We start from the raw sequence: 25,200 nt of genomic DNA on the forward strand, positions 1-25,200 counted from the left end.
GATCATCTAGTCCATGAATCTCACACATGAGGAAACTGAGGCTTGGAGCAGTGAAGGGACTTGTTCGAAATCACAAGGGCAGTAACTATCAAAGAGGGTACTTTGACTCAGGGCCTCTGATTCCAGAGCTGGCTCTTTTCACTGTACCATGACAAGATCACGAAGCTAATAAGCAGCATGGCTTCAGTTCATATTCCAAATCCAATCCTCTTTCCATTGGACCATGATGGATCAGGGGCATGAGACAATCAGGCTCCCTCCTCTATCAGACATGTTTCTCCTTCTTTTAGCTCAGACCTCATCCTATCTGTTCACCTTGATACATCTGGCTCAGGTATAGCTGCATATGCATGTCCCAGGCACTACCTCCAATCCCCAGGAAAACTGAGGGGCCCTGCCTAACTCTACTTAGTGAGAAATCCCTGCTTAAAGTGAGGGAGAAGGGTGAATGGGGAGAAAGAAACTTACCAGTACAAAAGGCCTGTAGGGAATCCAGCACAAAGCCCTCAGGACAACCAGCTTCATTCTCCTCTGCAAGGCAAATGGAGATCCTTCCCTTTTCAGCATCCAACCCCTCATTTAAGTCCCACCATCACCACCACCACCCCTAAGTCCAAGCCCCAATCTGGAGTGTTAGAATGGCCTCTTTCCTACTTCCTCCTCTTCCTCTAGCCTACCCACTCCACACTGCCAGTCATCTTTCCCTAATATGGCTTTGATCACTACCTTCTTACTCAAAGGATAAAGACCACATTCCTCAGCTGGCATTACTGTCTGGGCCCAACCCAAATCTCTCACGTTCTGTCCCACTGATCCCTTGCTAATAACTTATGGCTGTATCCTAACTGGCTTCCTCACTGTCACCTCAACACACCTTCATACCTTCTTCTCTCCATATATTTGTTTTTGTATGCTGCCCAAGTGAAATGCCTTATGCTCTTTACCTCAATTATTATTTGAAAACTTTACTTTTTGTGTTCTGAGATTAACAAACACCAAATAAAATCTACATTTCTATGTATAAAATGGAATGGGAAAAGAAGATTTTACATAAAACTGTAAATCTCTATCATGTATAGCTTGCTTTTCCTTTTAAGTATATAACAAATTTAACATGTAACTTTCAAAACTGTTCTGTTCATCTGTGCTTCTTTCTGGTCTTCCTTCTCTTCTCTTCTTTGCATTTTAAAAAAGTGCCTCATGACCCTCTTTTCTTTTGTTTTCTTATTTTTTTTAACAATCTTATTGCCGCTGCCTTGACTTTCCCCTCCAATTGAAAAAAGAAAAGGGAAAAACAAAACCCTTGTGAAAATACTCAAGCAAAACCAATTCCCACATTGGCTGTGTCTAAAAATGTATGTCTCATTCTGCACTCAGTTATTCATAGATTACAGAATCATACCTCTAGAGCTGGAAGGGAACTCAGAGCCACCTTAGTCCACTTTTCATTTTACAGATGAGGAAACTGAGGGCCAGGGAGGTTAAGTGACAAGAGACAAATAAGAGGTGTGGGATCTGAACCCAGGTCTTTCTCTTAGAGAACCAATACTTCTCCCCCCGCTCAACTCCAATCTGTCTTTCAAAATTCAGCTCCAAATTCCAGCTCCTCATTTCTTTACCAAACCTAAATCTCCAACATTTTTTCCCGCTGCTCCCTACTAGTAACCCCCTGCTTCACTCTGACTAGTCTCCTCACTGTCCCCTAACACACCTCCATGGTCTCCCATCTCTGTATATTTGCATATGTATTTTTCCCACCTTCTCTTTCCTTCCCTCCCCCTCCCCTTCCCTTTATTTATTCAAATCTTGCCCCTCCTTTAATGCCCAGCTTGGATTCCATGTCTTCCTTCATTGACCACTCTAGTCCACAATCATTTCTCTTTTCCCTGAATTCACACAGCATGTATAGTCCATATCACACAGCCTAATGACATACAATCTCATATCATTCTATATAATCATTTCACAGGGTGAGCTTTGTTTCCCCAACTAGACTGTGAGTTCCTTGAGAGTCGGGACCATGTTCTATGTATGCGCTGGTACTTTATCCAGTGGATGATTATGGAAGCATTTAGAAAATCAGACCAAGAAAAGATAGTACTACAGGAGAAGGTGGGGAAGGAGTATATCTCTGTACTTTCTCACCTGCTTGGAGAGCTGTGGTGAGTTGGAATCGGAGAGCCTCTGCCCCAGGGTCAAAGGCCGAACTGACCCCTGTGGCATGAAGGTGCTGGACTAGCTGGGGTTGTGGACCCAGGGCAGAGTCATACTGGATTGTGTGGTTGCAGTGGAAGCGAGTAGGGGTTCCATCCTTCAAGAAGGTCTGTGTGGAGCCCACATACAGCTGACCGGGCCCTATCTGCACATAGCGTTCCTGGAAATCCTACAGCAAGAAAGCAGGGGGAAGGAGAGAGGAGGAGACGGGAGGAGAGTCAGGATTGGGCCCAGACCTTCGAGGACCTCAAATGGGATCACACCTTTGGGCCTCCTGCTCTAGCAGGTAGAAGAACAGGGAGTCCATAGACCTGGATTCTAGTTTCACGTCTTCCTCTAACTCACTGGGGCTGGGGGACTCTAGGCAAATCAGTGAACCTCTAGGGGTAGTAGTTTCCCCATCTTTAAGTTAAAGAAATTAGGTTAAACCATTTGTGAGGTCTTTGCCAGCCCTAAGTTACAGCTCACATTGATACCGTACTTCATGGTTTAACGGATGCTTTCCTGACAACAACATTCTGTGGAGTTTTTTCTTTAAAAAAAAAACCCAACTATTTTCAGTTCTGAATTCTCTCCTTTCCTCCTCACTGCCCCCCATCCCCACTGAGAAGGCAAGAAATATGATACTCGTTATGCATATGAAGTCATGCAAAACATATTTTCACATTAGCCATATTGCAAAAAGTGAAACAAGAAAAAGTGAAAAAACAGGCTTCAAATCTGCAGGGTTTTTAAAGCTCCTCTTTATAGACATAACAGGGGCTTCTAATGGCTCCTTACATCTTAGAAGTACTAACAAGGCAAAGGGATGAGCGAGACACCAGGGAAAGAAAGGGAAGCTGCCTAGAGGCATATAAACCCTTAGGGCTGGACTTGAACTCAGAGCTCCTGACTCTTAAGTCCAACTATCTTTCTACAATCCTAAACTGCCTCTATGGACCCATTGTTTCTTATTAAATGAGCTTTGGGAAAATCTAAATTCTCAGGTGACACCCTTGGTCACATGAACCACATCTTTAGCATGGACAGTACTGGGAACCCAGAAAATATCACATTCATTTCCCTTCAGGTACCACAAATATCTGATGATGCTATTAAGTGTTTTGCATATAGTAGGCACTTAATAAGTATTTTCTGAATTAGAAATATAAAGGCTGTAGGGAATAACCCTTCTTTCCTACAAGTTCCATTCTCCCAAGGGTTTCTGGATCTCAAGGGAGGGAACAAGAGTTGACATTCCTCACCTGCACTTGCAGCTGGGTTGTGGCCAACACCTCAGGGATAAAGCCATTGACAACCATATCAAGGAGGAGCAGGCCATCTCTGTCCAAACCTCGGGCCACCTGGGTCAGGTGGAGCAGTTCCCCTGCAATGTCCAACCATCCACAACATGAGTCATCAAGGAGAGAGAGAGAGGAGAGAGAGAGAGAGAGAGAGAGAGAGAGAGAGAGAGAGAGGGAGAGAGAGGGAGGCAGGGAGTGAGAGAGAGAAGAGAGAGAGAGAGAGAGAGAGAGAGAGAGAGAGAGAGAGAGAGAGAGAGAGAGAGAGAGAGAGAGAGAGATTGGACAAAGGGAGACCTTGACCATACACCTAATGGCCCCCAAACCAACTCAGCTCTGGGTGTTGCCCTCCTTCTTTCTCACCATCAAACCAGGCAGCCTCTACTCACCTGTAGCAAACTCCACCTGGGACTCCTGCCTGAAATTACCCCTGGTCAGAGAATAGCCATTCAGGGCCTCCCCACTCTGCCCTGCCAGGACCCAGTAGATGGGGGCGATGGCAACCACAAGAATTCTCATCAATGGTCCTGGGGAGAGAAAAGGAAGAGATCATCTGTGTCAGGGTCCTGCTGCAGAAGACAAGGTACAACCTGTGACCACCATATGGTATTATCTTCTTGTGAGTATATGTCTTAGGGCAGCAAGATGGCACAGTGGATAGATTGCTGAGCCTGAAGTCAGGAAGACTCCTTTTCCTGCCTCAGACACTTACTAGCTGTGTGACCCTGGGCAAGTCACTTAACCCAGTTTGTCTCAGTTTCCTCATCTATAAAATGAGATGGAGAAGGAAATAACAAACCGCTCTAGTATTCTTGCCAAGAAAACCCCAAATGGAGTCTTGAAGAGTTGGACATGACAGAACCAATTGAACGACAGCGAATATGTTTTATTTCCCAAATTAGATACATTCATTCATTCATTCAACAAACATTTACTGAACTCGGACTGTATATGTTAAGCTTTGTGCCAGGTATTGGAAAGGAGGCTAAAATGAACAATGCCTTCTTAGGGCAGCCCATCACATGTCAGTCTCATAATCCAAAGGTCCTGAGTGTGTGCCACAGAAAGGACACAACTTTTTGGAAAGGCAGTGTGGGGAAGGGGAAAGGGCACTAGATTTGGAGTCAGAATACCTGGGCATGAATCTTCCCTCTACCACTTACTACCTGTGTGACCTCACTCTCTGGGCTTTGGTTTCCTCATCTGTAAAATGAGGAAATTGGAATAGTTGACCTCTGAGGTTTCCTCCTCCTCTGGTTTTAATTCTATGATCCTTATTTTCTATGAAAGGAATACAGTACTAGCCCTCCAGGAAGGTGCTTTCTCTCCCCGCCCCCTACCCACACACACCCCAAAGCAGAGTGATAAGAAAGGCACAAAGTGCTCTTTAAAAAATGAGATCACAGCCACCTTGCAGGGCAGGAGGAGAAACAATCAGGGAAGGCTTTATGAAAGAGGTGGCAGCTAAAAGTAGGTAGGATTTCAACAGGTAATTGCCTTTTCCCCTTTCTCTCCAATCAGACAGCCACCACCCTAGTTCAGGTCCTCATTGACTCTCACTCGGACTATTGCAATAGCCTCCTAATTGATCTGCCTGACACTGGCTTCCCCTCTTTTCCAGCTCATTATCACACTGCAGACAAAGTGATTTTCCTAAAGCGCAGGTATGAGCACATCACTGTCCTATTTAATACATTCCAGTGGTTCCCTGTTGCCCCTCAGATCAAATATAAACTCCTCCATTTGGCATTTAAAACCCTTCCCAACTTGGCCTCAACCTACCTTTTCAACCTATTATCCCTGCTGCTGTTGCTGCTACTATTACTCCTCCTCCTACTAGCTAGCACTATATAGCACTCTAAGGTTTACAAAGTGCTTTATATATGCAACATATTATCTCATTTACTTTACTCCCTTTCCACAAACTCTATACATATAGTCAAACTAGTTTTATTATTGTTCTTCATGCATACACTCCGCTTCTCATCTCTGGATCTTTGCACTGGCTGTGCTCTCTGCCTAGATTGCATCCGCTTCTCATCTTTACCTCTTAGAATCCCTAATTCTTCAAAACTCAGCTCAGTAACTGCTTTCTACATGAAGCAGCTAGAGCTTCTCCCCTCAGCATGACTGTGTGTTCATTTAGTATATGCTTGCATATATACATGTTATCTTGCCTGATAGAATGCTAGCTCCCTGATGGTAGAAACCATTTTACTTTTGTTTTTGTATTCCCAGTACCTCACACCAATGACAGGCATGTGTTGCTGTTCAGTCATATCTGACTCTTTGTGATCCTATTTGGGGTTTTCTTGGCAAAGGTATTGGAGTGGCTTGTCATTTCCTTCTCCAACTTATTTTAAAGACAAGGAAACTGAGGCAAACAGGGTTAAGTGACTTGCCCAGGGTCCTACACCTAGTAAGTGTCTGAGGCCAGATTTGAACTCAGGAAGATGATTCCTGACTCCAGACCCAGCATTCTATCCACTCTGTCACCTAGCTACCTGACAGGCATGTGGTTGGAGTTTAATAAATGCTTGTTTAATTGATTAATTGCTGGGAAGATACAAGAGTGGAGAAAGGGCATTTCAAGAATAGGAAATAGCATGAATGAAGACACGGGGGCAGGAAATCAGAGGGAATGTCCAGGGCATGGCAAGTAGCCCAGTTTGATAGGAGCTATAGAACACATGATGGGATCTATTTTGAGATGAAGTTGGACAGGTAGATTAGGGCCAGCTTGTGGAGGGTTTTGAAGGTCATGGGCTTTGTTGTACAGGCAGGAGGTTTTTGAAGAGGGGAATCACATGATCAGAGGTGTGCTTTAGGAAGATTAAATCTGACAAAGTGTGAATATGGCTAAATGAGGAGAGACTGAATGTGGGGAAGCCAGTTAGGAAGCCATTAATATTGTCCAATCGAGAAGTAATGAGGGCCTGATCTAAGGCAGTGGCAACATCAGTGGTGAACAGAGTATGGGGACAGCGGATACTACAGAATCTTAAGGGCAGGGATATTGCCTCACATTCTTTGTGTCTAATAATGACTCACATTTATATAGTGCTTTGAGGTGAACAAAGGGCTTTTGCTCCTAACAACCCTGAGTGTTAAGCATTACAAGTATCATATTTCCATTTTATAGATGAAGAAACTGAGGCTTAGAAAGGTTAAATGATTTCTCCAAAGTCACAAAGCTAGTAAAGGTCAGAGCTGAGACTTGAATCCAGGTCCTTAGGCTTGAAGTCCAAAGTTCTTTCAACTATACCACATTGCAAAACACATAGAAACTACTCAGTGAATGCAGGTTAATTTAATAACCTTGTTCTGAGTTGAGCCTACATTTCTGCTCCCTGTCTCATCTAGGTCTTAAAATGCTATTTTCCCAGGACTGATCAGGTCTGGGGAATTAACTGCATTTACCTGATCCAAGAAGGCTCAGATTTATAAGCCAGAATCAGCCACTTTATTGATTTGCAATGTGAAATTCAATTCGACTCAATAAGCTTTTATTAGGTACCTACTATGTGCCAGGCACTGTGTTGGAGATACAAAGACAGGATTGCCTGAACCCTCTCATCCTCCAAGTCCTGGTGTCAGTATCTATTCTAGAGAATGGCTGCTTGAACCAGTGGCTGCTGGGCCATTTCACTTCAATCTAGCAAACATTTATTAAGTCCCTACTAGAAGCAAAGGACTGTTCTAGGTATGACAAATCGAAGACAAAATGAAAAATAGTCCCTGACCTCAAGAAACTTATAGTCTACTGGGGTGAAATATGGAATCGTGATCATTCTCACACTTGACTTTCTCCTCCCAACTCAGCCCCCTCCTCTAGGCGTAAGGGAAACAAGGACAGAAGAAGATCTCTAAGTTATGGACCTCAAAGAATTGGCCCCCTCACATCAATGGGCTTGCAAGTCAAATAGAAATTCAGGACAGAGACATGGGAATGGTCCCATGCCCCCTGGTGACCCTATTTGCTCTCCAAGGAAACGCTTCAGGACTCTGCTGAGCCAGCAGTCAGGATTCCTCAGCTGGCCCTCCTCATGGGCTAACCAGCTGAGATGGAGAAGTTTAGCCAAGTGGAGATCCAAATGACCTTGGGGCCAAAGTGTAATGATCCTCCAACCATTAACACAGGCCAACGCTGAATAAATTGGTTTTAAAGAAGCTGCCCCAGCCAGAGTTGAGTCAGTTCCCAGTAGGGGCTGGTCCTCCTCTTTTTAGTGCTGACTCAGCATCCAGCAGCGCCCTCCCCCACCCCCACCCCGAGCCACCAAGAAGGCACCCAAGAAGGCCAAGCCACGAGATACCATTAGAAAAGGATTTGTCAAGGTTTCTCTAGGGTCGGCACAGCGTCTGGTATGTAGTAATCACCGAATAAATGTTTTCTTTTCCTTCTCATTTCATCAGCAACTCTCCCTTAATCCCCCAAACTCCCCAAAAATCCCCAGAAAAAAATAGCACAAAAGTGTCATTGAATTGGTAATGCCTTTTTGTGTCTTTAAGTGAGTTGAGTGTCCGTCTACTCTATCTGTTATAAACTAGTTTGGGCTCTTCTACAGAGCTTAGCTATCTTTAAAGGGCTTTATTGACTAGTCTGGGGGCAGCCAGGTGGCACAATGGGTAAAGCATTGGCTATGGAGTCAGGAGGATCTGAGTTCAAATACAGCCTCAAACAATGACTAGCTGCATGACCCTGGGCAAGTCACTTAAGACTGTTTGTCTCAGTTTCCTCATCTGTAAAATAAGCTGGAGAAGGAAAAGGCAAACCACTCCAGTACCTTTGCCAAGAAAACCCTGCATGGAATCACAAAGAATTGAACACAACTGAAAAACAACTGAACTTAACTGATCGAATAGTCCATATAACTTTATTCTCCATTTTTTCCCTGCGGAGTGTCTGCCCAGAAACACCGCCGTTCTCATTGCCTCTGTTCCTTTCTAAGTGCTTGGTAATCCCCAGGCAGGGATTACGAGTGCTGGTGCTGGTCTACAAGTTTCCACTTCACATGAGAGGAACGAATTGGGGATGAATAGTTTGGAAGATGCCTCACTGCCTAGGGAAAGTACAAATGATTTCATATACCAAGAATCCTGATCTGATCCTCAGTCTAATTTGGTTTTGGTTTCCTAAAGACTAAGTCATTTATCAGCGGGACTCCTTGCCAACAGACAACTGACTTATTTAGTCATTCAAGGTTCATAAAGTGCCTTTCTCACGAGCCTGTGAGATAAGTAGTGGCAAAGTGGAGAGACTTGCAATCAGGAAGGCCTTAGTTTAAAATCTGCCTCGGACGCTTACTAGCTGTGTGATTGCTGTTTGCAATGACCTTCAGCTTAGTGTTCCTGCTGCAAGTCTATCCCCACTCAGCTGTCAAAGGGATCTTCCGAAAGTGCAAGTCTGACCATGTCATGTCCTACCCAACATATGCCACCAGCTCCCTGTCTCCTCCGGGATCAAATAGAGAATCCTCTGTCTGGCATTCAAAGCCTCCCATGACTTGCCCCCCCCAACTTTCCAGTCCTCTTACACTCTACATCCCACCACCTACTCTGCAATCCAGTGACACTGGCTTCCTTACTGTTCTTCAGCTCTGGACGTTCTCTCTGGCCATCCCCCAGGCCTGGAATGCACTCCCTCCTCATCTCTGCTTCCCTCCTTCCCTGGCCTCCTTCAAGTCCCAGCCAAGATTCTACCTTCTATAGGAAGCCTCTCCCAATCCCTCTTAATTCTAGTGCCTTCCCTCTGAGATCATCTACATTTCTTTATCCTATATGTAGCTTGTTTGTACATATTTCTACAATAAGCTACAAGACTATAAGCTTCTTGAGGGCAGGCACTGTTTTGTTTTGCTTTGTTTTGGCTAGGCAATGGAGTTAAGTGACTTGCCCAGGGTCACACAGCTATTAAATGTTATGTGTCTGAGGCTGGATTTGAACTCAGGTCCTCCTGACTTCGGGGCCGGTGCTCTATCCACTGTGCCACCTCGCTGTCCCGGGGACTGTTTTTAACCTTTCTTTGTTTCTTCCTTGTTCAGCACAATGCAGATCTGGCACACAGTAGGCACTTCAGAAATGTTAACTGACTGACTGACTGACCCCTGGCAACTTACTTCACCTCTCAGCCTCAGGTTCCTCATCTATAAAATGGGATATCATTATCACTTACCTCAGGACCAAATGAAATAAAGCAGTGTGTGTGTGTGCGTGTCTGTGTCTGTGTGTGTGTGTGTGTGTCTGTGTGTCTGTGTGTGTCTGTGTGTGCATGTGTATATGTGAGATATATATAATCTACATATCTATGTCTTACATTCACACCCATATTTATATTTCAGACACATGTTATGAACATACATATATATGTATATATACACACACACACACACACACACACACACATCTATATGTCTATTATTATTATCTCCATTTATAGAAGAGAAAGCCAAGCTCATGACTTGCCCAAGGTAACATAGCTAATGAACAGCAGAGTCAGGGATTTTCGAACGCAAGGTTTCTGACTCTGACTCCCATTTTCCCCTCTGCAACTTAGATGTGAAATTTGACTTTACTGGAATTAGGGTGATTGCTTTAGTTTAAAGCAGGGGTCCTAAGATACTGCAGAGCATATTTCTTGGTGGACTGCACCAGCTGTTGGTGGTGGGGTTATGGGTACTCTTGCATCAGGTTTATGTTTGATGTCCTGGAAAGACCCAACTTACCCACGTCTGGGGGGATGTTGGTGATGCTACTCTGGACTGTGATGGCTCCATTGTTGGCTTCCTGTAGCACACTGGTGTTGAGAGAGGCCACACCAAATTCCTGGCCATTGATCACACCGACCATGCTGCCCCGGCTCCCCCGGGGCTCTCCTAGGAACAAAGGGAAGATGGGACACAGTGTGATGGAGTGGAATGAAGTCCAGGTAAGGGGAAGCCAGACAGTTAAGTCCTGACTTTGCCGCCAGCCAGCTGGGTGATGGCCTTGGGCAAGGGACTTCCCCTCCCGAGCCTTCTTCTGTAAGATATAGCTCTTTCCAGTTCTAATGCTCTGTGGAAACTGCAGTGCCTTGGAAGAAGCAAATAAAATGCCATTACTTTGTAGACATGAGAGGTAACTCTATAAACCAAGAAGCCCAATGCCCACATGGCCAAGCTTTCTCTCCTCTCTATCCCTGTCTAGTAACAAGCTAGACAAGCTCTAGCAATAGGCCACGGACATGCCTGTTGCTTGGTCTGATTGAATTGTCAGACCACCTGCCAGACTGTCGGGAAGCACAGGCTTCATTCCTCCAAGTTAATCAAATGTACATCGTGGGCACAGGGGAGCACTTCCTCTGGCAAGTGGGCCAGCTGCCTAAAACCGGGCATATGGCATGCCAGGGGACAAGATGCAGAAGCTATCCTGCCTCTCCACTTACCAGATCTCAGGGGAAATTAGCAACCAATTGCCTATGATGCATTCAAAACAAAACAAAATAAAACAAAACACAGAACATTAAACCACCCACACACACACAATTTCAAGTCAAAAGGCTGGAAGTGATAGCATCTCAGAGAGGCTAAAGTTGAACTTTTATGAGATTTATTCCCATCCTGGAAAGTCCCTTGATGACATCCTCCACTGGGGAGCTAAAGGGCAAGGAAAGAAGACAGTTAAGGGAAATGTATGCTCAGTGATCTTCATTAGAAGGAAACAGGAACTAAGGAACTAGCACATGCCAGGGTGACCCTTCAGGAGGGGTCTGGACAGTGCTGAAGAGGCACCAAGTTTGTTTCTCCTCATTACTCATTAATATATATTAAGCAACCAAGTATCCTGGTTTTCAGTACCAGCTGAAGTAAGTGCTAAGTAAACATTTAGCCACTCCACAGCCTAAGTCATGTCAGAGAACATGAATAGACCCCTCCCTGTTAGGGAAAAGGGCCAAAGAAGATGGTATAGATCAGGGGTGGGGAACTTGCAGCCTCAAAGCCACATATGGTCTTCTAGGTCCTTTGGGTGCAGCTTTTTGATAGAGTCCAAGTTTTACAGAACAAATCCTTTTATTGAGGGGATTTGTTCTGTGACGTTTGGATTCAGTCAAAGGGCCACACTTGAGGACCTAGAGGGCTACATGTGGCCTTCAGGCCAAAACTCAATGACATCTAACATTCCTTCCATCCCTAAATCAATGATCCTATGATTTAACATTACGGGTTCTAACTATTGAACGTGTTGCCTTGGCAGGAAATTTATAAGAATTCTTGTCTAAGTCTGGAAGGGGGACAAAAAAGGCACAAGTATATTTAGGGAGAAAAAAGCTCCTTTAGTGAAGCAAGACATGGGAGAGCTGAGATCCTGCCCACCCCACCCTACCCCCAGAGAGCTCTAGGGGCATCTGGTACCTTTCACAGCCACAAATGCCTGGGCAGTGGCAGTGCCCAGGAGGTTATGAGCAACACATTCGTATTCCCCCATATCCTCCATCTCCACGCCCTGGAGCTGCAGGCTGCCGTTGGGTAGGGTCTGGAGCCGTCGGCTGACCTGGATGGGACGTCCAGCTTGGGTCCACTCCAGCGTGGGGGCCGGCTCTCCTGCCGCCTGGCACAGCAGAACTACAGTCCCACCAGCTCTCACCACCACATCCTGGGGCTCCACTACAAATATGGGGGCACCTGAGGATCAGCAAACATTCATTAAGCACCTACTATGTGCGAGGCACTGGGGATGCAAAGACAAAAATGAAGCAGCCCCTACCCTCAAGGAGCTTACCTTCTATGTCAGAGATAATAGCACATTCACATAAAAGTACAAAGTGTATTGTTGTGTGTATGGTTGGGGGAGTGGAGGGGGGGGCCAGGACCTCTGCTCTTCACCATGACCTCAGCTCTTGATTCCAGTTAGGGAAAACAATCAAATAGGTCCTCAACCTGGGGCCTGATATGAAGTGGCTATCAAGGAAACTGGCTGTGTGAACTAAAGCAAGTCACTTCTCTCCTGGGTTTCCTTATCTGTAAAATGGGAATGAATTGGAGCAGAGAATCTCTAAGAGTCTTTTGAGTTCTTACATTCCATTATCTCAGACCTGGGTTTGAATCCTGTCTCAGACACTTACTAGCTGTGTGACCTTGGGCAAGTCACTTAACTTCTCCACTTTCTCATCTGTAAAACTGAGGGGTTTGTACCCATTGGTCTCAGAGGCCCGTTCTAGCTCTAAATCTATGATCCTATACACCTCTTCCTCCCAGTCCTAGATATTTCACTAATAAATGTTACCAAACCTCAAACATTTACTCCCAACTTCCCTGGGCCTCAAGGAAATCTTAAACAATTTCAACCAAGCAATCTCAGTAAGTTCTGGTATGTATGTTCAAGACCTCTCTCCACGTTGGGTTCTCAGCTTATCACTGGGTATGCACCAAATGTATCTGGCCAACCTCTTCCCCACAGACCCAGCACTGTCTCATGTCAGCCTGCTGGTGGGGAGAGGCAGACCAGGGGTCAGAAAGACAGGACAGGACCAGACTCACTCCGCAGGATGAGGGTTACCACTTTCTCCACCACACCCACTTCATTCTCTGCCAGGCAATGGTAATGCCCAGCATCTTCCATCTGAGAAGAGAGAAAGAGAGGGGGGAGAGAGACAGAGACAGAGAGAGAGACAGAGAGAGAGAGACACAGAGAGAGAGAGAGACAGAGAGAGAGAGAGAGAGAAAGAGAGAGAGAGAGAGAGAGAGAGAGAGAGAGAGAGAGAGAGAGAGAGAGAGAGAGAGAGAGAGAGAGAGAGAGAGAGAGAACGAACCACTTAGCACAGAGGAACAGGAGTCTCCAGACCAGTCTGTCCCAGACACAATGATCTGAATGGAGGGGTTATGACCTAAGTCTATAAAATCATCAGGGGCTTAGATAGGTTAAACAGAGACTTATGCCCCAAATAAGGGGGGCAACAAGGCGTGTCATGCACAGACAGCTGGCCTTGGAGTTAGGGAGACATGGGTTCCAGCCCCACTTCTGACCTATACTGGTTGTGTAACCCAGGGCAAAGGACAACCTCTCAGGGCCCTAGGCAACTCTTCAAGACCTTAAGTTGCAGAGAAGGTACCAATCTGCACTGCTTTGGGATAGCGAGTTTTCCTAATCTGGGAATACCCTCTACCATTTAAATTACAGGTCCAGGGGCAGCTAGGTGGTGCAGTGGGTAGAGTACCAGCCCTGGATTCAGGAGAACCTGAGTTCAAATCAGGCCTCAGACACATAATACCTACTAGTTGTGTGACCCTGGGCAAGTCACTTAGCCCCATTGCCCAATCAAAAAGAATAAATAAATAGATAGATAGATAAATGAATAAATAAACAAATAACAGGTCCAGTCCTGATCTATATCCCCAACTCTCAGATATCAGAGCTAGGGGAGAAGGCCCTATTGGGAGTTCAAAAGAGATCCACTTAAGACAAATGAACTCAGTCAATAAGCATTTATTAAGCACCTACTGTTTGCCAAGCATTGTGCTAAACACTGGAAAACTCCCAATCTACCCAGCAGAGATCTAAGTTCTCATTCCCTTAAGAGAGGACACAGACTTAAAATATGAGGAGATTTTGGGTTTATATAAAGAGTGCTGAGATTCTGAGTCAAAAGACTTGGGTTCACATCCCAGCTCTGTTACTATCTATATGAATTTGACAAATCATTTAAACTTGCTGTTTCCTTATATGTGAAAATGGGGGAGAGAAGTTGGACTTGAAACTGCATAATATTCATTCCAGTTTTAAGTCCTATGATCCAAAGGAAAAAAAATCTCTGAATGATAAGATCAAAGTGTGATAAAACTAAAGGTGTCTAGAGCTATCCCCTGCAAGCATTGAGGGTGAGGCAATAAAACAGAATTGTAGCTTTCTCCAAAACAACCTTTATTGCCCCCAGCAGGAGACAGACTCCTGAATCACAGAATTTAGAACTGGGAAGGACTTCAGAGATTATCTAATCCAACTTCTTTATTTTACACATAAGGAAGCTGAAACCAAGAGAGGGTAAAGTGATTTGTTCGTGCTAAGCAAGATTTTTTATTTTGTCTTTTATAATTTTCTTCTATCCCATGTCTAGATATAAATTCTTTCCCTATCTGTAATTATCTAAACTTTCATTCTCTTCTAATTTAACAATTTTTTATCATATGACTTTTTGTATTTAGATAATTTATACATTTGGAACCCCATATGCATGAAATGGCAGAGCTAAATTTGAACCCAAGGACTCTGACTCCAAATCTAGTCCTTTTTTTCATTATACTATAACACAGTGGAGAGACTTTTGAGAGGGCTCCCAGGATTTTTTTTTCCTGATGTCTTTATGCCAATATTATATCAGAAGACCCCTTTTGTATCATAGGAACACGTCTGGGATACTTCCCCAGACTTAGTAGGATTGCTTCAGGAATGTCCCTGGGTCTACCCTTCCCTCCCGTGAGCCCAGTGGCTGGGTCTTACCACCGTCCTGTGGATGGCTAAGGAACCATTGTGCAGCTGGTGCCTATGGTGGCTGCTGAGCACTGGTAGGCCATCTTTGATCCAGCGGATGACAGGTGCTGGGTCACCGCGTGCGGCACAATCCAATCGGGCACTGTCACCCAAAAGTTCTACCAGGTGGGAGGAGGCTTCACCTTGTAGGGCTGGTGCCTCTGTAGAGGGATGATGATCAGAGAACGGAATTGAAGGGAACTTGGCGAGGAAAGAGGTATCATGCCTGGCTCAGTGTCCCCTCCTCCTTGGTTGAGGGACTGAATGGCTTGGATCCCTAGCTGAAACCCATCAGCGGGGTTTATTCCATATCATCAGATAATATTCCATAGTTGGAATACCCCTCCCCCAAAGCTCTCTACCTCCTATTCCACACTACCAAAAGGTTTTCAGTGGGAGATGTATATGCAATAATGTTCTAGGCTTCACCAGCCCTTATCTCTGAAGGATCTCAAAGCACCTCAATTAATCAGTCAGTCAACAAACATGTATTAAGTACCTACTACGTGCCAGGCAGTGTGCTAAGTAGTGTGTATACAAGGACAGGAAATGGAAGAAACCTAATTCTCAAGCTTTTTATATTTTATTGAGGAAGACAGAAACACTTGACATGTTTCCTCATGGTTTCCTGAGACCTGGGGAGGCTGCTGGCCCAAGACCCTTCTAATACATTGGAAGGGGATTCTGATGGGATCCCATTAGTCCTGGTCCTTTAAAATCATCATCACCACTCTGCCCCTTGCAAATACATCCTAACTCATTTGCTGTGACTAAGTTACATTTTGGTGCCTCTGCAAAAACCAAATTGTCGACATATGTGGTATCACACTTCTTACGGAGCTACTGGGACAAGGGCAGCCTGGGACACAGCGAAGGCATCACAGTAAACTGTACTGACTTATCTTAAGGCTATTTGGGCCTCTCTATCCTCCGCCAGAAGCCCATTGGTCAGTTGGTCCTGCAGACGTACAAAGGGGAGGCCAGATCATCGGGTACTACCTCTCACGTGGACAAAACTGACGGCCTGGACTCTGCCCACGATGTTTTCTGCCCAGCAGGTATAGGTGCCACTGTCCTCCCTGGTGACTGCTGCCCGCTGAAGCGTGCTGCCCCCATCCTGTTCCGACACGCCCTCTGTGGAGGGAGAGATGGCAAGAGGAAGCCGGGAACCGTTTCCTTTTCAGTATCCTCACCTCGTCAAGCCTGCAGCACTGTCATGTCACTTGGCTATTTTTCCCATTGCTGGCTTCTTTATTCCCTATCTTCTCTGCCTTGGTGAGCTGTCCCTCAGGACCAGTCCTCTTCTCCGACATTCATTGCTCGTCCCTACCCAGTTCCCCTGAGCCCTCGCCCGCTAACCCAGGTAGGCCCAGACCTGTGACCAGCCTGTTGTTGACCATCCAGCTGATGTGGGGAGCGGGGCTTCCACGGGCAGTGCAGCGCAGCCACAGCTTCTCCCCTTGGTTGAGGCTCAGATCCCCAGGCAGTGTGGTGAAGGTGGGTAGGGACAGGATAGAGAGGTGCACTCGGCGGCTGGTACTGCCTGCAGCATTCTCTGCAGTACAGGTGTATGTCCCTGCATCCCGCCGCTACAGGAGAAGGGGAAAACATCAGTCTTTTCTGGAATGGTGAGAATTCCCCAGCTCCCACCCCCCAAGCAGGGGAGCAGGGACCTTCATCACACTTCTGTGGCAGACAAGAATGCTTGGGGTTGCTTACACACCAGAGCACAGGCCAGGAGAGTTGTAAACACCTCTCCTTAGATCGTGCCACCCTGGAAAAACTGAAAACTTACAGGTCCCTAGAAGTATCTCTGAAAACAGCTGCACAAAACCCCTGAAGCTTGGGATAGTGCACCCTCCACCCTAGAAGCAGGGCTCCACTTCAGCAAAAAGTTAAAAGTCAAGAAATAGACTGGGCAGAGGAACAAACAACAGAAAAAAATTCAGATTATGGAAAGTTACTATGGTGACAAGGAAGATCAAAACATATGTTCAGAAGGCAACAAAGTCAAAGCTTCTCCATCCAAAGCCTCCAAGAAAAATATGAATTCGTCCCAGGCCTTGGAAGAGCTCAAAATAATTTCAAGAAGAAGAGGGTGCTAATAACTGGCAGCCTAGGCACTGCCTTTGCCCTCTCTAGCCCAGCTCTAATCTCAAGTAGTTTATAATTTATCAGGGGAGAGGGAAACTCTTGGCATGTTTCCTCTTGGTTTCCTATGACTTGGAGAGGCTGTTGGCCTGAAACCCATCTAATATGCTTAAAACTAAGTCTGTTTCAAAAAAGGAAAAGAAAAGAAAACTAAATGTAATGGGATCCCATGATTCCTGGTACTTTAAAACTATGACCACCCCCCTGGCTCTTGCAAATAAGCCCCAAAGCATATTCTATGAGTAAATGGCATGGCATAAATTCTTCTTTTAAAGGAGAAAAAACTAAGCCTCAGATTTGGCTATACAAACTATACTTACTTGGCTATACTTACTGGTTATACAACCAGTATACAACTTAGGTCTTACAATCACAGAATTTCAGAGTTTGAAGGGATATTAGAGGCCAGGTAGCCCAACCTTCTTCTAAGCAAGAATCCCTCCTCTAGTATCCCCAATCAAGGGTCATCCAGTCTCTACTGGAAGATTAAGAGTGGTGAGGAAGTCCTCACTTCCATAGGCATTCCATTGTACTTTCGGATACCTTGAATTGTTGGAACATTTTCCCATTTATCAAACTAAAATCTACCCCTCTGCAACTCACTGCTTTTACTCCTACCATAGCCCGCTTCCCAGAACCAAGAACACGTCAAAACTGCTTTCTACTTTATAGTCCTTTCTTCAAATATTCAAAGATAGCTATGATATCCCACCTAAGTCCTTTTCTCTGGTGCCTTAATTCATCTTAATATTTTGATATTTCACATCTTTCAAGCTGGCTGTCTCTCAGTTGTTAGCACTCTCTCCCTATTGAAATTACTTTTGCTGCCTTCCAAATCACGGTCACCTTCATCTCAGTCCATTGACATCGTTTCTGAAAGGTAACACCCACAACTGGACATAAAACACTCTAGATGTATTTTGATTGGGACAGAATATGATAGCACTATCCCCTCTCATTCTGGATACTAAGAAGCCAGAGACTGCATCAGAATTTTTGGCAGCCACTTTGGACTATTGACTCAAATTGAGTCTGTGATATATTTAAACTACCAGGTTTTTTATTTTATTTTTGAACAGGAATTATTGTCTGACTACGTCTCCCCTACCCTGAATTTGCACAATTTTTTTGTGCCCAAGTCTATGACTTGGCATTTATCTCTATTAAATTTGATCTTATTAGATTTGGCCTATTGTTGTTCTAACCATTGACAGCCATTTGGATCCTGATTCTGTCATCTGCTCTTTGTCCTGCTGTCTCCCAACTCTGAGCATCTCTAATGACATTGTAAGAAATGTCAGCGCTAACTTAGACTGCCAGCTTTTAAAGCTTCTAGTAACTTGGTGGATTTTTTGCTTGTTTATCATTTTTAGTCAGTCTCTTTCCTCTTTGTGATGAGCAGTACAAAAGACCTTGGGAAACTTTCAGGATGTGGCTTCAGAAACAGGACAGGAGAAGTAACAAGGAAACTGGGTTTCATTTCATTTCATCAATAGACCGGAGAGGAAAGAAATCATGGTCAGAAACAAGAAGAATGCCAGCGCAAAGGAGCAGAGGCTAAACTCCAGGAGACTGTGAGACCTCTGCTACCACCAATTCATTCCTATAGGGAAAAGCAGACACAAATATTCCTGGCTGGGACCTAGGGGATCCCCTTCACAGTCTTCCCTTTTGGGACTCATGAAGCCACTGGTCTGACCCACTCACCTCTGAATTCTTCACTAGCAGCTCCCCAGATGGTTGGATTGCATATTTTCCCTCCATACTGGACACAATAAACCCATCTTTTTTCCAGGTGATATGGGGCTCAGGAATGCCCTGAGCCATGCAGGGCAGAAGGGCCTGGGAACCCTCAGCTGCTGACAGGTCAGAGTATCCGCCCTTGATCACAGGAGGGACTGGCAAAGACAAAAGGAGGAGGGAGAGATTGTGAGGGTTCAGTCATAATTTCTTTCATCACATTCTTCCAATCTACCGTGATGACTCTAGCACACCCCTTGCCCATGGCCTGTAAATCAGTCTGCTGGGCTTCGTTCATAAACAGCCAAGGTGATATGGCAGAAGGAGCATGGACTAGGAGGAAGAAGCATGTGGCTTTCAATCCTGGCTCTGCTACTTATTACCTATATCAATAGTCAATAAAGATTTATTAAGTACCACTGTGCTAAGCACTATGTGACCCTGGGCAAGTTAGTTAACTTCTCTGAGACTCAATTTTATCATCCGTAAAATGAGAGGTTGTATTAAATGAGATCTTCAGCCCTTGTGAAGTCTGTATCCTATGACACTATGAACCTCCCCTGGTCAGAATCTGTAGACATAACAGATCGCATGAAGCCATGGAGTCTTAGAGCTGGAAAGGGCCATGGAGACCATCTCCAACTCCCTCATTTTACTCAAGGGGACACTGAGGTGCAGAAAAGAGAGGTGACCTATGTGCCAGGTGGCAGAACCACCAGGATCCAAACCTGAACCCAGCTCTCTTGCCAAGACAAACATCACAAAAGCTTCCCTCAGACACACATTTGCCCACTTTAACATCTAAAAACACTGACCTGGATTAACTCCCAATGGCATATAATCCTCCCAGACAAAGGGCAGATTCGCCTCTCTAATTACGTTTTGTTTAAGTACGTGGTCTATGTTAATACTTCCCTTTATTCTATTGCAACATTCCCAGCAACCTCTAGAAAATGCGTCTGAACAATGAGTACAATAGTGTCCCTTAGGTAAGGAGATAGCAGCAGGTACAAAATTAAAAGTTACTGATTTAACAAGCTTGGTTACCCAATTCTCCAGGGAACTTGCAATTCTGGTCTAAGGTGAAAAAAAAAAAGCAAAAAAAAAGCAGCCAATGAGAAGCAGGAGATGTGGGGGGAGGGGAGGAGGGAGGCATGGGCAAGCTGGTGGATTCACTGAATAGCTGAAACACCACACTCCCTGGTTTCTGAGCACACATCAGCCGACACCAGATGTGTGCATGGGGGGACCTGCCTAGAGAAACTCGTGAATAAGGGAGTTAAAAGTTCATCATGAATAGACAAACATCGGCTGCCACCAGAGAGAGCTCCTCCTGGTATCTTCTTCACTCCTACAGTCCTCATAAAGGAGAATGCACTCAAAATTATAATGACCAAGCTTGGCCCCAAAGAAGAGATCCAAGAAAACACCTGCCCTGTTTCTTTTCAGAAGTGGGGGACCATGATGGGAAACTGCTTATAACATCCGACTTTTTCAAAATGTTGGTCAGTTTTGTTGAAGTTTTCTTCTTCTTTTTTTTCTTCCTTGTTATAAGGCAGGGGTTCTTAACCTCTTTTCATGTCATGGACTCATTGGATAGTCTGGTGAAAGCCATAGATCCCATCTCAGAATAATGTTTTTAAATGCCTAGAATAAACTGCATGGAATTGCAAGGAAAACAAATGATATTGAAATAGAGATATTTTCCCCTACCCAGGTTAAGAACTCTTGCTATAAAGGATGCTCTTTTGGCAGGTAGTAGGAGGATGCATATTGTGGGAAATGTATGTAATGTAAAAACAAAAGATAATCATACAAATTTATTTTTGAAAAAAAAAAAAAGAGATGTGAGCATGTCCAGGATCAGTGGTCTTTGAGTGCCTTTCTCTTTAGGCCCAGTTTTAATCAACTGTCTTTTCCTTGCCCACCCCTCCTAGTACAGGGATCCCAAATACCTTCAGACTGTGGATTTGGGTGGTGGCAATGGTAGTGGTGGTGGTGGTATAGAAATAGTTCAATATCCCAGAAACAGTATGGATTCTTGCTAGTTCCTACCTTGCACCACAAGTCGAGTTTTCCCCAGAGCTGTGCCAGAAGGGTTCTTGGCAATGCATAAGTAATTGCCTGCATCTTCTGCACTAGCTTGGGATATCCGTAGCTGCCCATTGGGCAGAATCTGGGCACCAGTACCTGGATGGGACAACAGTGAAAATTAGGCGTTGGCAGCTATCAGAGCTACTTTTATTTCACGGAGACCAAGAAAAAGTAATCTCCCATCTGGAATAGTGACAAGGCCCTTATAGGAAGCCATTGGAAACTGACAGGGGGTGAGTCAGTTAGGATGGAGAATTCAGGACAGGGAGGAAAGAGTCAGGACCAGGGGGAGATACAGGCAGAACAGAGTGGTGAAAAGGAAGTAACTGATTTCATCGGCCACTGGAAAGTTGAAGGACATCCCTTAGGATCAGGCTGCTCCCACTTCTCTTTCCCATCTTGGTTACTGCACAAATGTCCCACCTGTAGGGATGCTGAGCCCTTCCTTCTGCCAGGTGATGGTTGGCCGGGGAATGCCAGTGGCCTCACAGGGCAGAACCACATCTGCCAGAGCCATCACATGCACCACGCCAGGCAATGGCTTTATCACTGGGGAGGCTGAAATAGAAGGGCAGTCAAGAAGGGAAGAGTGCAGTGTCCCATGGAGCTATATCCTGAGATGCTGACCTGGACACACATGCCCTCTAAAGGCCTGGGAACCCCGGTCTCTTTTATGAAAGTTCTAAGAACCTTGGAGAAGAAGGAAGATTCATGGTTGCTGGCCTATCCAAAGAGCTAAGTCAACAAGTTTCTAGACCATGAGCCCGGCTGGCCCTCCCCAACAAAGAGTCTGCCTTGGGCTCCTTTCCCAACTTCAGGGAGATGAAAAGGTAGGCCCACAGTCCTCACCTTGCACTGTGAGAATGACGTGCTTGTGGGCCACCCCAGCGGCATTCCTAGCTGTGCAGGTATAGCGGCCTGTGTGGATAGGCAGAGCTTGCTCGATCTCGAGGGCACCTGCAGGGAACAGGAACAAGGCATGGAGAAAGACATGAGGTGTGAGAACAAGAGAGGGTCAAGGAGCATCCCTGCTGCTGCACTGGCCATTCTCTGTGCACACTCCTCTCCCTGGCAGGGGCTCTCTGGTGTAGCTAAGCTTTTCTCCCTAAGGATCCCACAGACTTGCGACCTTCTATCCTTTTGTAAAAGCCAAAGTGGTATAGTTCCATGAAAAAAGCATTGGGATGGGAGGTAGGAGACCCAGGCCTAGGGAAAGATTGCTATATTTAAGAGTCAGAAGACCTGGGTTCAAATACTGGCTCCGATACTTTCTAGCTGTGTGACTATGGGCAAGTCACTAAATTTATCTCTGACTCTCAGTTTTTTCATCTGTGGGATGGGGATTATACTTTCCTCACAGAAGAGAGTGCTTTGGTAGCTAGGTGGCACAATGAGTAGGAATACTGGACTTGGAGTCAAGAAAACCTGAATTCAAATCCTGCCTCAGACACTTACTAACTGACACTTGGCAAGTCATTTAGCCTCTTTCTGCCTTAGTTTCCTCATCTGTAAAATGGTGATGACAACAGCACCTAATTCACAGGATTGCTGTGAGGATCAAATAAGTCAATATTTGTAAAGCGCTTTGCAAACTTTAAAGCCTTACGTAAATGCTAGCCATTATTATTACTATTATTGAAGTGCTAGAGACTCCTTGCCTTATGATTTATTATTATTATCAACTCTATCAATTTTCTAGGGCCTTCAGATATTTATCTTTTCTAGGCCTCAGTTTCCTCATCTGTAAAATTAGAAGGTTGGTCTAGAGCAAAAATTTTTAACTTGGTTCCATGGACCCCATAAAGATCCATAGATACATTTCATGGGATCCATGAATTTGTTTTTTTTTAATATTTTCATAACTATATTTCAATAAAGTTAGTTTCCTTTGCAATCCTATCTATTTATTTTATGCATTTTAAAACATTATTCTGAGAAGGGGTCCAAAGACTTCCACAGACTGGCCAAAGGGATCTTTAATTAACACCTATAATGTGTGCTTGTCAATGTTCAACAACTGGGAGGGAAACAGGTATGACATTTTAAAGGTTAATCTTTATTATTTTCTCCATTGTTTTCTTAAGTCTAGAAATAAACAAAGCAACTTATCAAGCCTTAACTGATAACATTTTCATTTTCTGAGGTGAAAATATTCAAATGGAAAATTTAATAATTGGTTCTCTCCAGCCAGTATGAGCTGGCTCCAGCATACCCCTGCTCCAGCTCTGACATTCCATGATTCCATTTCCTGGGCCTGCAATGCTCCTCTCTAACCCCTCCTACCTCCCATTCCTATTCCCACCTCCTAACAGTACATGTTCCTCCCTGCTCTCCATAGCAGGTTCAGAAACTCCTTTCTCCAGGGTCCCTTCTCAGGGCTCCCATACAGCTCCATTCATTCTTTTACTCAACACTGATGGACTCAGTTGAGAGTGTTTCAGAATTCTATATTCCCTAAATATCAGAGTTGGAAGGGACTTTGGAGATCATCTAATATGACTCTTTTATTTTAGAAATGGGGAAACCGAGGCCATACAGAATGGAAGCAACTTGTCCAAGATCACACAGCGAGTATATAGCCACCCAGGACTAGAATCCACAATTCCTGACTCCCAGCCTAATTTTTTTTTTCATTTTGTCTTTTCCCTAAACCAGCTCTTGCAACTCACTTCCCTATTTTGGTTAAGGATACCACCAACCTCCCAGGCAATCATTTCTAAGTGGCTCTGCAGGCATACACTTGTCCTGTCTTCCCCACTTAGGATGTAAGCCCTCTAGGGCAGAGCCTAGGCCTTCCATTTCCCTCACATGCCTTTTCAAAGCCCCAAGCATAGCACTTGGCACTCAACATATGCTCTCAAAGATGTTGACTGACAGCCTCCAACTTTACCTGTGGCAGAGACACGATAGCCACTCCCCCGTTTCCCCAGCTGGGCTCCCCCTTTGCTCCAAGAAACAACTGGAGCTGGCACTCCGGTGGTGTGGCAGGTCAGGACCACTGGTGCCATCTTGGTAACAGTGAAGTCTGTCCGGTCATCCGCAATAGTAGGTGGCACTGAAGGAGAGAGTCTTTTAGAGGTACCCAGAGATAGAATAACTGGGCATTGTAGACGCATTACAGAGCCAGAATGAGTTTGGGAGCATTCCTAACTCTCCTGGGAAATAGGACTGTGTCCTAGAGATCCTTTGATGGACCATATCGTATGATTGGTGATGGTGTTGGGGGAAGAGTCTTTTCTTTCCCTCCCCATAGCTGTCCTTGGCTGTTCAGCTTTTGCTCCACCTTCCACCCTGGGCTCTCCCCCCAGCTTTCTCACATTTTTATGGATGGACACTCACCATACACAGTGACCCAGTATAGCCGCCGGGCCTCTCCAGCGTCATTGCTCACTAGACATTCAAACTGGGCTGTGTCCTGAAGATCGGGGTCAGTAAGTATAAGAGAGCTTGGAGGCAGGAGCCTGAGGAGAGACAGACAGACAGACCGACCAACTAAGAGGCCATCCCAGATGAACCAAAGAAAAGTTCAGACGTTCTTTCCCCTTTAATCCACCTTGGACAAGGAATTTGCTCAGTGGTTTCCCTTGTAGTCAGGCAGGATCACAGAATACTAGAACTGGAAAGAGACTTAGAGGTGAACGTTGTCCAACTCCCTTATCTTGAGAGGCAATGTAGCAATAAAGAGAGAATACTTAAACTGGAGTTGGAAATCACGAGTTCAAATCTTGTCTCAGGCAATAACTAGCTCTATGACCATGGTCAAGCTTCTTTATGATTTAGGGACTCAGTTTCCTTTTCTGTAAAATGGTTTCACAACTCAGGGATTCCGTTTCCTCTTCTGTAAAATATCTGTAATATTTGCACTACTTAGCTCACAGCATTCTGAGGAAAGTACTTTGTAAATCAGTGCTATTTCTTATGGTGTGATTTCATTGGGATGGGGAACTCCCAGGAAGAAAACTTTCCCTACTAATGCGGATTGGCATCTGCTCTGCTACACCTAATCTTTGAGAGTTGCTGCCTGAGGGCACTGAGGGCTAACACGGAAGCATCTAGCACCACAAAGCGGCTATGTACCAGAGGCAGCTATTGAATCTGCGTCTTGCTGTCTCTGAGATCAATTCTACTATGATATGGTTACATTTAATTATTATCATTATTATTGATTATTGATTGAACTCAGGGCCTCTTGCAATTAAATCATTTTGTGACCTTGAGGAAG

General features: G+C 45.0%; 1 protein-coding gene across 1 annotated transcript in view; it reads right to left on the bottom strand.

Moving 5' to 3' along the window:
* HMCN2 (hemicentin 2) overlaps window positions 1-25,200 on the bottom strand; it is a 174,661-nt gene that overhangs the window by 13,014 nt on the left and 136,447 nt on the right. The window contains 16 exon segments of the mRNA XM_078149996.1: window positions 469-531; window positions 2,146-2,383; window positions 3,459-3,580; window positions 3,884-4,021; window positions 10,217-10,366; window positions 11,882-12,151; window positions 13,007-13,088; window positions 14,964-15,154; window positions 15,993-16,127; window positions 16,369-16,582; window positions 18,852-19,042; window positions 20,940-21,074; window positions 21,402-21,536; window positions 21,828-21,935; window positions 23,869-24,033; window positions 24,318-24,439. Coding sequence (XP_078006122.1) covers window positions 469-531; window positions 2,146-2,383; window positions 3,459-3,580; window positions 3,884-4,021; window positions 10,217-10,366; window positions 11,882-12,151; window positions 13,007-13,088; window positions 14,964-15,154; window positions 15,993-16,127; window positions 16,369-16,582; window positions 18,852-19,042; window positions 20,940-21,074; window positions 21,402-21,536; window positions 21,828-21,935; window positions 23,869-24,033; window positions 24,318-24,439 — 2,459 coding nt within the window.

This window comes from Phascolarctos cinereus, unplaced genomic scaffold (genome assembly GCF_003287225.1).
Source record: "Phascolarctos cinereus isolate Bilbo 61053 unplaced genomic scaffold, phaCin_HiC Scaffold_2;HRSCAF=192, whole genome shotgun sequence".
Taxonomy (NCBI): domain Eukaryota; kingdom Metazoa; phylum Chordata; class Mammalia; order Diprotodontia; family Phascolarctidae; genus Phascolarctos; species Phascolarctos cinereus.